Raw genomic sequence first — 13,086 nt, forward strand, 5'->3', positions numbered from 1 at the left:
CGCCGTATCATTAAAAAAAAAAAAAAGAAAGTGAATTTGCATATACAGAACCCACATAAAGCAAAGGAAACCTGTATTCCATTGCACTTTCAGTTGGTTATCCACCATAAATTTGCCTCTCTTTCCACCCCTTCCACACCACAAAACAAAACAACACAACCCTATTCTCAGCTACTGCTTTCCAAGTTACAGTCCTTTATCCCATAGATTATCAGCTTATTGGTTCAGGGTTGTTGGGTGTAGTTGTGCTGGTCTAAGGAGATAAGCAGGTAAGTTTCATTGGGTAGATGTGATATCTTTTATTAGACTAACTGAATAGTTGGAAAAAGAGTTCAGGCACAAACACCCTTCTTCAGGCACCAGGAGATTCTGCTAGTCTTATGTGCCCTTTTTATATTTGAGAGACTACTCTCCTCCAGAGAGATAGATCACACTTATGAAAGAGCCACCTGGATACTATGTGAGGAACTGCTGAAATACAAAAACCAAAATACCCATGAATTGCACACCATTACACGTGGCAACTTCAAAGAGACCATCCTTCCCTGGAACCTATACAGAAAATCCTCAAACAATTTGCAACTCATACTAGAAGACGACCCAATTCTTAAAGAGATCCTTTCCAGAACCACCCATCCTTGCCTTTCAACAAGCACTGAACCTTGTCACAAGAGACGCACCCCCTCTCCAATCTTATAGCTAGTTCTCAAAGGGAACTTACAAAACTCTTTTCATAGAAGGTCCTACAAATCTCACTTCATAAGTCTACTGGATTAAAACATAAAATAAATCATGGACTTTATATAGACATTGGATTTATGACATATTACAGCCTGCCTGGCATCTAACACACCAGGTAATCTGCCTCAAGCTGACCACTTGCATTCCTTCAGACCATTTCTCTCCCATCTCTATCCATTGTCTTCAAACTTCCACTCATTTGCATATTCATAAGGTTCTCAATATACTTTAGCTCCTTTTCTACCTTGGAAACCACATAATAGCAGCAGTCTCCCAATGCATGTGCCTCAAAGCTTCCAACTATTTAGTTGGTCTAATAAAGAGGACATCACATCTACCCAAAGAACCTTGCCTGCCTAGATTCTTGGTTCCTTAGCCATACATTTCATTGTCCATAAACCTACTAGAAAAAAAAGATTGTATGCTTTTCCAATATCATGGTCTTAAGAGCTAGAAACCCTGTTCAATCTCTCATGTAATATTTAAGAAAAGAATCATGGAAAAGTAAATTATTTTTTGCATTCAGGAAGTGTACACCTCCCTTCCAATCCTGGGCTATTGATTAGTATTGTTTCAGCTTTCCCCATTTCTGATGCCTCAATGAGCTTGATAGAAATAAGTCTAAATTGTGGAATAAGGGGGTGATGTCCTTTCTGTAACAAGCAACCATTACATTCCTTTTATTCATTTCATTCCCAACATTACACTGTAATTGTCAAAAACCGACTGGTACAAGTGGGATGTGACAGCTTTATGCTATTTTAGATTTCCCCTTCCCCACTATAGTCTTCAAAAAGGATAACAAATCTTGAACATCTGTGCAAACAATCACAAGCCTCAGTAGAACTATACAGGCATTTACAGCATCAGTATTGTGAACTTCTTAAGTAGCAAGCCATGTCAAAACACTTTTTGTTAACATTTCCTCCATGAACACCTTCTTTGCCCATCAGAACCACCAAAGTTCTGGCTGTTCGGGATACTGTAATATTAGAAGTAGGTTCTCCTTTTAAGCTTTTTGTTCTTAGGTCCATGGAAAATTCTTCATCTGTCAATAAATTGTCTCTGATCACCGAGCACTTCTGGCCCCCCAGTGTAAGTCCATTGACAAACAACACAGAGCGGTCCTTCCCCAGCAATGTGCTCACCTCTGCAGGGGTGATGCCAGTAAAGATCTTTCCTGGGACAGCAGCCCACACAGAAGGAATGTCCTTGTAGCCAACTATGGCAGCATCCTGGCAGGTTCCATCAGCCATCATATGGTCAATGTAAGATTTCCAGCCAGCCATGGCTCCTTTAGCGTTAGGAAAAAAACAAAACAAAAAATCACTTCTCAATATCTGTTGGGCTTGCTATAGTCTTTTTATATAAAAGACAAGGCAAACAGTCTGTAACTAATCTGGCCATTGTCTTTCCTTCCAAACAATTCCAATGAAAAGATGCATTTGGTCAAGCATGATCTTCCTTGACTATTTAAATATTACGTTCAATTAATGTAAACTGTTTAGAGATGATGGTGCATTGCAGAAGATGAATACGAGATAATTTTGAGAACAGTTCTCTCCAAACCCCCTTGTCTTTGGGATTTAGTCAACTAGCACTTTTTTTTCCCCCCCTAAAAAGAAAAGTCATCCGCATACTAAAAAAGATCTGCCTCAGCAAACAACTTTTCTTTACACCCTTATCCAATATCCTGAACCCTTGACAATTATGCAAGAAGCTTCTTTCCAAGTTGTATGATAAAGCTTGGAAGATAATTTTGTGAGCCTAGAATTCTAGTCTCACTAACCAGAATTCACCACTCTCTTTTCTATTCCAATTTAAAAAATTTCTGTGTTTTCAAGCCTCTCACCATGCATCTATTCTTGGTAAACAGCACCCAGCCTATTCCACCCTGTTTGTATAAACCTTGAAAATCCATTTTCTGGACCCAAACATTTCTCAGTTTTATTTTAAGATGTCCAATTTCCAAAGGATGCCATTTCTAAAATTGAGCAGTAAATCTACCACCTTTTCCTTCAAATTGTTCAAGATCTAATGCAACCAGCTAGGTTGCTCAATAGCTAAGAGCTGGTTATAGAAGTGATGTGCAAGCTATCATTTTGTGGAATAGTTAAGAGATGTACTACCTTTATTCCTACAGCTGATTGGGAAAAATCCTTTTTTCCAAGCAAACAAGAAGAGCAATTTGGGGAATGAGATTTTAACTTTTTCCCCCTGAATAAATAAAATTTTATACATACATCTTTCCTCCCCCATTTTGCTCCTTGGCCAGTCAGTATATTGTGTGTTGCTCAAGAAACAATTAGCGTTAGTTCAGTACTCAGGTGACAGCACCAATTAAGATTTTGGATGATACCAAAGCAATCACCATGGGTCTTCCCATGTCATCTTGTATTATGAATTCATGGTCCCAAACAGTTTCTACATTTGTGGTAGTTTAATATAAAATTGTGAATCCTAATCCCAAGAAGAGGTCAATATACAGTTAGAGTACTACAAACGACTTCAAGAAGACTGCAGATTTTCAGGAGGGAAAAGGCAACTAGAACTCATTACTATTCAGCTGATAGCAATTATATTTACAGGGTGGTTTATTCTGATAGCTTCCAAAGTAATTCTCGTAGAAAACTGTTAATGAAGTAACACATTGCTTCTGAGGCAACTTCTGCTCAAGTGGTATCAGGCTTGCAATCTCCTGTTTTTAGGAGACTCTATATTTGTGACAGTTTGCAAGCAATTGTGACCGAAGTATTAGCCACCTTAGACCTAATTGCATCAGTATTGTTCCTTCTTATTTAGGCCATTAATGCATGTGATACTGTGTGTGTGAAGCCAAGATGATCATTAATTAAGCATATTTTTTACTAATCACTAAGCTAGGTAGTCTCAAGTCAATATTACATTTAAATTTAATAAGATGCTGTCTTTACTAATTAAAAGACATTCATTGAGTTTTAACAACTCTGCAAAGGAAACCAAGAATTACAGTGTAATGCTTTAATGAAAAGCCATCATTAATACTATGAGAGTAGTGCTTTACTTGACAAACTTATCAGGGTGACCAGTGAGCTTAATACAATTACTGCATCAGCTGTACCCCTTGCAATCACAGGCCTGGTAGAGGAAAAAATGTTGTGGAGTTTGAATAGGTGGTCAGGGAGGGGAGCTATCAGAGCTGTAATGCTGTACTTAATAGCCCCAAACCATTAAAAAGTAGTATATCTAGTTATTGTTTAGCATTGAACTAGAACCCAAAGAAAATCAGTTAGAACCAGATTCCCTGTGTGCTCCTTCCCTACAAGCTTATATAGGCAACTGCCAACATGCAGGTGTATAGATAAAAGGATTTTTTTTTTTATGCACTTTAAAGATTAGTGAGTAAAACATCTCAGACTTTACCTACTTGGCTAAAGCTGAATCAATCCTTTCCTTAAGCTGTCACAGAAGACAACAAAAGTTTTGAGGGTAGGAGCCAGAGGGGCAGTTTAAAGAGAAAATTTAAGCTTGCCATGGCTGCCAGGCGAGAGAGAAAGGTGCAAGATTCTTAGGGAAATTGTTCCAGGGTGCCATAATTGGTAAAGCTACTATGTATTTATGCTTAACCCCCCTCCCCAAAAACAAACAAACAAACAAACAAAAAACCCAAAATGAATAAACTACACATCCCCTCACCCCTGCCACTAATCTTTCAAAACTATCCAAATCCCATCTCTTAAGGAGTTATGGGAAAAAAAAGATACTAAGCTTATACCTACAATAGCCATGCTCAGCTTGAGAGTACAATAAAATTCTGAATAGAAGAAGGCATTTGACAAGCAAGTAGGTATTTGTGAGAAGCAAGATGATTGAGGATGAGGTTTTGTTTGAAAAATGAAAATATGAACACTGAATTAGAGTTGTACTCCTGAGCCACTGAGTTCAATCCCTGAATGTGCAGGTAATTGTTAACCCAATAGTTAGGAAGAGATCAGGATTTAATGAACAATACACATTTGCATCTAGTAGCTCAACTCCTTCAATACAAGTTGTAAAATAGTTGTGTGCTTATTTAATACCTTTTATTTAGCCTTTAAAAATAATAATGAAGACCCAAATAGTCATACAATAATATACCCCCAGGAGCTGATGCTTAGGGGAGAAAAACCCTTTCAAATACAAAGTATTACAAGACTTACAATAAAAGTAACAAAATATTCTTATGTGGGAATATGCCATCTTTTGGATTTATGATTGTGCAAGTGTCTTTTTTACATGATATCATAGACATGAATCTGGAGAATAAACACAGAACAATATCTTATTCTATGCAAGTAAATTCAAAAGTTCAGGGCATTAAAGGATAACTTATTATCAGAAAGTGGCCAAAAGTTTCTAGAAAAAAAGGGACTGTAAAAACTAGCAACTTGTAGCTGAACTGACTTGTGTTTAAAGGAGGTTTTTTTCTTACCTCTGTTTCTTCACTGATGATTAGCAAATTTTCTCTTTCTGCTAAGGGTTCTCTCACATAGGGCTCCTGCTCTAAGAAAAAGTTGGAAAGATTAAGAGAAACATTTTAAAGGCAATTTACTGTTCTACTTTTCCTCGGCTGTAGAAACTCTCACCTGAATCAGCACCCAGCCAAATACAGTCATTAGACTACACCTGAATGAGGCTTTTAAAGATACAGGGCAGCACAGGTGCACTTAAGGCCGCATTGCCAAGTAGCAAAACTTAAAGCTTCTTCTAAAGCCAGGAACATTTAGGAAAATATGTCTATATTTTGGGTTTAGGTCATTTTAGAGGCAGACATGTAGGAAACTCAGAGTAGAAAAGAAAAGGATAGAAAACTACAGTCTTTTATAATCATTACCTGACTGTAGCAACCACTTGATAGTTAAGACTTCAGCTAAGCCTGTTTTTGACTTTCACGCTAAAATTCAGGAAACGCCCCCATCATTAGTATCTGAACAACTAGGTTACAGTAGGGGAATATGGCAAAAGTACAGTACTTGCACAAAATGAATCAGGCATGAGATTCTAGAATTATAATAGTTAAAATATGCATAACAGATATAACTACACATTTCCTATGTTCTTGACAGTTTGAGGGAGCACAAAAGGAGAGAGAAAGGAGAAAAGAGCCTGTTTTGCTGTTTCTTCTTTGGTGGAATTAATTTGAAAAATAAGTTTTATTCAGTAGTTTCACCTATTAAAACCTACTAAATTTTGCTGGAAACATCAGGTCCTGTGACCTTTTTCATAATATAAATTTGAAATGATACATTATTAGTTATATTGTAGTTAAGTTCTTGATGAAATTTGCTCTGAGTGTGCAACCAAATTCTTTTTTTCACTTTAAGGATGTCAAAGTTTTAATATTAGGTGGTAGTAGAGTGATAGGTAGTCACTAATAAAGTGTCTGCAGAGGTAGGGAGGAGGAATTACAGAAACTATGACGGCCAACTTTGTGGAGGGAAGAGGCTTATCCACTGGAAAAGGGCAAGAACAGAACAAAACTGGGTAGAAGCCCTGTTTGAGTGATCCCAATGACTTTGAACTTAGGGATTGACATTTGAAAGTTTCAGTGCTGTAGTATCTCTGCCTTGGAAATTAAGATCAAGAGAAGGACAGAAACTCTGCCCCCCAAAATGTCCAGATGTGTGTTCTGTATTTCCCTTACAGTCATTTAATGTATGATGTTAAAATCCTGCTTTAGAAAGGATAAACATTAATGATACCTTCAGTTTGACTACAAACTTTCATGTTCTGTTACAAAAGATAAATGATCATACAGGTTCCTGCTAGAATGACTAGCAGGAAGCCACTGTGGGTTACAGTCTGGTTTAGTGACAATTGCTGGATAACAATGGAAGTGAAAAAGTACAGGATGTCTTTGGGAATGACCCAGACTCAACAAAACTACAATTTTCAGAATTAAACTGGTCCTAAATGTACAACTGTGCAGGTACTGGAGCCACAATGACACCAATAGAGTTCTGTGGCTCTGAGTGAAGGATTTTATCCTTATTCTTCTACCTCACCCATTTTGGTAATGTTTCTCTACCACTCTGAGGATGTAGCTGTGGGTGGGTAGACTAGGCTGTTCAGTATGTTAATGTTTAATACCAAGCACCTTTAGAGAGATAATTAAATAGTAGATATTTTATTTTCTTTTTCATTCCACTTCTCACAACTCTTAACTAACATAAAAAACATTTCACTAGGTACACCAGGATACATGTGTATTTTAGACCAACAAAAGTCTATTAATCATTTAAACAAAGGTAGACAATAACTCTATCAATGATGCAATTTTTAGACAGAAAATTTGTAATTATTTTTTTTAATTCTGCAATTGATACTCTATGCATTTGCCCACACTAAGCCACTCCAAACTTTGGAACCCCAATATATTAGTTTAGTAATCCTTTTGCTTTTCAAGTAACTAATTTTACATTCCAGCAAGCATTTACACTTGGGCTTAACTTTAAGTTGGTAAGCTCTTTCATTGATAGAACTACTCAGAGATGCTTAATGTCTAACATAAATGGATGGAGGTGTTTAAGTGTCCTGTTGTTATAGAGTCCCTATTGTGTCTAAGTATGATGAATTCATGGATTTTCAAGGCTTGAATCAGGTGGATTCACACTTAGGTACCTACATTCACTGAGATGCCTAATAGGTGGAATAGAATCTGGCTCACGCTTTTGTATTGTCTGGATCAGGGTATATTCTTCAGCAAATCATTCCTCTTCTTTTCCCTTCAGTTTATACATCTATAAACTATAGATAATAGAAACTTCTTTTATATTGTTTGCTAAATGCTTTGTGATTGCTAAATAAAAGATAATTTTGAAATTCAAACTAGTATTATTATGATACATGCTTTAGTATTAGTAGATTCTTCAGATAAGCATTTAAATAATCTTTCTAAGATAGTAATACATTTTTACAGATACACTTTGTATAAAAATGCAGAAGGTTTTATATTATGTACTTTTGAAACATTATTTGGCTCATTTCCAGAAGCAATGAAAATATATCTAAATAAGCTGAAATGAAAAGACTGTATGAGTGATATAAAAACTATATATCAATAATGAAAGAGACATGTACACATTTCCTGAAGTAGCACACCAAAGCAAATCATTTTTGTATTGTCAATTCTTCGCTAAGAAATCCAAAGAAAAGACAATTTTGTGGCTCTGATATTTAACTGGCTTCTGTGTTTGCACAGCTTACTATTAACAAACATACAGCTTCAAAATTGCACTTGAAAGGGAAAAAATAAAAAATACATCTTAAACATTTTTAAGCTACCTGTTTCTAAAAGCCAGTTCAAATCCTCCTCATGAATTCCCATGACAGGAGGATTGAATTATTCATTCATAACATACATTGTTTGGTGTTCATCTGACAATTTGGATATATTTTCACCCACAGGTATAAATAGGTGATTTATTTATACATTATTCAAATAAAGTGTGGAATATAAACATTTATAATTTAGGGCTTTTTTCTTTTTAACAGAACATTATACTTTTAGGGTAAGTCATCAGAAATACAGAAATACAGACATTATACTTTTAGGGTAAGTCATCAGAAACCAGTCTATACCCATAACAGAACAGAAGTTTGGTGCACACAGACTGGTTTAAAAATGGTGTAACCCAGTCTAAGATTTGCCTCCCCTACCAAAGGTTGAACTTGTTTTCTGTTCTAGCAATCTATACTATACCACCTACAGAAAACCATGTAACTTAGATTTATTCCACCTTGGGCTTTTTGAATGTCTGGACCTAGTCTAGAAGTTTGATTGGCCAAAAGCCTGGTCTACTAGTAGATACCTCATTCGTTTGGTCCTAGCAGTGTTCCAGTCTTCAAACTTGTTACCTCATGTGCTTTTATGCATTCTGTACCAAACCGGCTGTTGTTTCAACTAGTCATAATTGCAGCTGACCTTAAACAGAGGCAAATACTGACACTTGCAGAATTTAGGGGGAGGTTAGATCAAGGTTAGATCAAGTTAAAATTGGCCATCCAATCTAAGATAAGCCTTAGGGTTGGAGGGACAAGCAGTTCCTGGGGGGAGGGATGGGGAGGTCCAGTGGGTTATCAGAAAGATGGGCAGGGTCCACAGGAAGAATTGGAGGGATAGGGGCAGGCGGTATCTATTGGGGGGATAATGGAGAATAACAGAGTTCATGGAGAGTTCTGGCAGGATCAGGGGGGCTCATAGGTTCCATGTGGGGGTTTGGTGGATCTCTTCTCCACACCCAGGGACCAGGAACTATTTTTAGCCCCTTGGCCCCCAGATAAACAACTCCTCTGGCAAAATAACCACCCTATCCCACTTACCCACCCCTCCCTCTCTCTCCCAACTTATTTGCTCACTTCCTAGCACAGGCAAATACCAGTAAAACTGGCATGAGAAGTGACTTGTGGGATGAGTGGTTTGGCAGACTCAGGGGAGGGGTGTGTTGGTTGAATGGGTTGAGGGAGGGGTGGGGTGCGGGGCTAAAAATAGCCCAGTGCTGGGAGTGGGTAGGAAAAGTACAGCCCCAAGGCCAATCCAATCTAAATTGAGTGTACCTTGGAGGCAGGGTTAACTTAGATCAGGTCAGCCATTTTTATACTGATCTAACTACCCTGAACTTCTGTACAGTTTGTACTTAGATCCACCTAACTAGTGCAAGGTCCACACCTGGGTGAACTTAGTTAGACCAGGTGGCCATTTTTAACCCAATCTAACCTCCCTGTAATCTCCCCAAATGTCAGGATGCAGCCTTGGTGGCCATTCTGGATCACTTCTATGCATGTTGCCCAAGTCTAATTATATCGTGAAATACAGGGAATTATCTAGGAAAATCTAGGGAAATATCCAGACCAAAAGGGAAATATGTAAAGAAACATAGTGTCCCCCTCAGTGGAAACAGGCTTGTGCTTAGTGACTTAGGGCATCTTTATACATGCTTCAGGGTAGGGTGGGGTGCTTTAATTACAGCTCTTGGCAGCGGCTCTAATTAATATGCCCACAGCATCTCATGTATTTAGTGTCCCACATTTCAAAATTATGGTGGGCATGCTTTAATTAAAGCTCATTTCATAAGCTTTAATTAAAGCGCCCTCACTGTCATTTTGAAGCATGGGGGTGCTGAATACACGAGATACCAAGGCTGCTGGAGTGTGCTAATCTGCATGCATCAAGGCAGACTCAATTAACTGAGTCTGCTGGAACATGCTAATTAAAATGCATCAGAGCAGGCATCAGGCACATATGTAGGTGCCCTTAGATTCCAAAAAGCCATTTAAGTGCCACTTAGGCTTCTTTAAGGTGGTAGAGGTTTTGGTCCATTATATTTATGTTGCATTTTTAGACAAACTTTCAGGTAATCATCAGTGGAGTTCTTTTTCTGTGTACAATTACAAATAAGACATTATTAGTAGTATTAATAGTATGGCAACATAAATAATAAAAACCTGTTGAAAAGGAGAAGAGAGTAGAGTCAGATGCTGATTTACATTTAGCAGTACAGAATTAAAGGACAGAATTATTCAATAACATTTAATTTAACAGAAAACGGAGTGCAAAAATGTTAGAAACTGATGTGAGAGTCATATAGGATTTTCAGAACTGTTAAGTATGATTTAGGTAAGGCCAGAGAAACAAATAATCAAGCAAACAAAACATTTTTGGGAGTCTCAGGAGCTGCCATGTCTTCCAAGACAATGATGGTGCATACTTCTTTGATGCAAATCAGTGGCTGAAAACTGCAGTTTAATGAGATTGTCATTCCAGATGGACACATACTGAAGATGAATAGGAGGCACTCTCTTCAACATTCAGAAGGGACAGGGATAAAGCCACAGAGACTGCTTTTCCCAGGGAAGTGTCAAATAGACAATAAACAGATCAGGTTATGACAGAAGAGCCCCAGGGAATGTGACTGTCAGAACAACTATACTTACTTCCTTTTCATAAGAGTAGTACTGATATTTTAATGGAGACATGCAAGTCCAAAATTCATGGCACCATAGAGATTAATACATTTTCAGTGAGTTTAGTTTATAGCTTGGTTATAAGCTTGGTGGTTAGGTAAGAGTTATTATCACTACATTTTGGCTAGGAAAAAAAAGATGTGAGGAATTATAGATTTAATGGGATCATGATATGTAATTCAAAGGCTCATAATATTTAACTTTAGGCCACTTGGAAGTGAGATACTGTATGGACTAGATGTAAAATCTGAGTGGTCGCAAAGCTTCCTATCATGTGTGGAACACCTCTACCTGACTCAAGAAGTCTACAGGCCACCGAGAGGCAAAGCATTGCTCAACCTGGTACTGGCTACTGTCGATGACCTAATCGGTGACTTAGTGATCAATGGGAAGCTGGGTGACAGCGACCACCAGCTGATCAGCTTCACCATCCGCCGTAAAGCTGGCAAGTCAGTCAGCAACACAGAAGTCCTTGACTTCAGGAAAGCTGACTTTTACAAGCTCAGGAGGCTTGTCAGTGAGACCGTAAGGGACCACGACCCCAGGGGGATGGGAATTCAGGAAGAGTAGTTGCTCCTCAAGGGAGCGATCCTCAATGCATGAGCCAATTCTATTCCATCTCGGAGGAAAGGCAGCAAGAGGACACAAAACCCCCCACCCCCCAGCTCTCCAGGGATCTAGATGACCTCCTGAGGCTAAAAAGAAAGGCCTACAAAGGCTGGAGGATGGGATTCACCTCCAAGGAGGAATATTCTGCGCTGGTCTGGTCCTGAAGGGAGCAAACCAGGAAAGCCAAGGCAGCAACTGAACTCTAACTAGCTTCAAGCATCAAGGACAATAAAAAGTCCTTTTTCAGATATGTGGGGAGCTGGAGGAAAAGCAAGGGCAACATTGGACCCCTGCTGAACCAGATGGGACAACTGACAACTGATGCCCAGGAAAAAGCCAACCTAGTAAATGGATATTTTGCATCGGTCTTTCATCAGTCCCATGGGATGCCCATGGCCACTACGGGACAGGGAGGTCTGGGTGAGAGAGATCTCCTTCCCTCCATCAATCCTGTCCTTGTGAAGGAGCACCTTGAGAGGCTGGATACCTTGAAGCCAGCCATCCTTGACAATCTACACCCCAGGGTACTCAAGGAGCTGGCGAGCATCATAGCTCAGCCCCTGGCATGGATCTTTGAAAACTCCTGGCACTCTGGTGTAGTGCCCAAAGACTGGAAGAAGGCCAATGTGGTGCCTATCTTCAAGAAGAGGAGGAAAGTGGATCTGGCTAAATACAGACCCATCAGCCTGACTTCTATCCCAGGAAAGATCTTAGAAAAGACCTCAGGTCACAAAAGCATTGCATGCAGGTGTTGCCATGGACATAGTCTTTCTGGACTTCAGTAAGGCCTTTGACACTGTCTCCCACCCCATCCTCATTAAAAAACTAGGCGACTGTGGCATCGGTGCCTACACAGTCAGATGGATTGCAGATTGGCTGAAGGGTCATACTCAGAGGGTGGCGGTGGAGAAGTGGGCAGCAGAGTCCCCCACTTCTTGGGCCCGTGCTGTTCAATCTCTTTATCAGCAATTTGGATGATGGGGTGAAAAGCAACCTGTTTAAATTTGCTGATGATACCAAAATTTGGGGTGAGGTGGGCATGCTAGTAGGGAAGGAAAGACTGCAGCAAGACCTGGATAGGTTACAGGGGTAGGCTAACAAAAACAGGATGCGTTTCAATACTGACAAGTGCAGGGTGCTACACTTGGGCAGTAGTAACCAGAAGCACACTTAGAAGATGGGAAACTCCCTTCTTGAGAGCATGGAGGCAGAAAGGGATCTTGGAGTCACTATTGAGTCCAAGATGAACATGGGCCGACAATGCAAGGTCATGGTTGGCAGGGCTAACAGGACCTTGTCGTGCATCCACAGGTGCTTCTCAAGTAGGGCCAAGGAGGTGACCCTCCCTCTCTACGTGACACTGGTCAGGCCACACCTGGAGTACTGTGTCCAGTTCTGTGTGCCCCACTTCAGGAGGGGTGTGAACAACATTGAGAAGGTCCAGAGGAAGGCCCCCCGCATGATCTGGGGACAACAGGGAAGACCCTACAGTGAGAAGGCTGAGGGGGGACCTGGTGACTGTCTATAAACTCACTAGGGGAGACCAGAAGGGTTTGGGAGAGACCTTGTTTTCCCTAGCACTGCCTGGCATAACAAGGAATAACGGCCACAAGTTGTTGAAGAGTAGGTTTAGATTAGACATCTGTAAGAACTACTTCACAGTTAGGATGGCTAGGATCTGGAACCAACTTCCAAGGGAAGTGGTGCTGGCTCCTATTCTGGGGGTCTTTAAGAAGAGGCTTGATGCCTACCTGG

At 39.6% G+C, this 13,086-nt stretch overlaps 1 protein-coding gene across 1 annotated transcript; it reads right to left on the bottom strand.

Annotated features, from left to right (window-relative positions):
• Positions 1-1,397: 1,397 nt before the first annotated feature.
• On the bottom strand, positions 1,398-2,049 carry PFN1 (profilin 1). Its single transcript, XM_019534321.1, has one exon. The coding sequence runs from the start codon at positions 2,028-2,030 to the stop codon at positions 1,608-1,610; it is 423 nt and encodes a 140-aa protein (XP_019389866.1). The 5' UTR covers positions 2,031-2,049; the 3' UTR covers positions 1,398-1,607.
• Positions 2,050-13,086: the final 11,037 nt, after the last annotated feature.

This window comes from Crocodylus porosus, unplaced genomic scaffold (assembly GCF_001723895.1).
Source record: "Crocodylus porosus isolate Cpor-Errol unplaced genomic scaffold, CroPor_comp1, whole genome shotgun sequence".
In the NCBI taxonomy this organism is placed as follows: Eukaryota; Metazoa; Chordata; order Crocodylia; family Crocodylidae; genus Crocodylus; species Crocodylus porosus.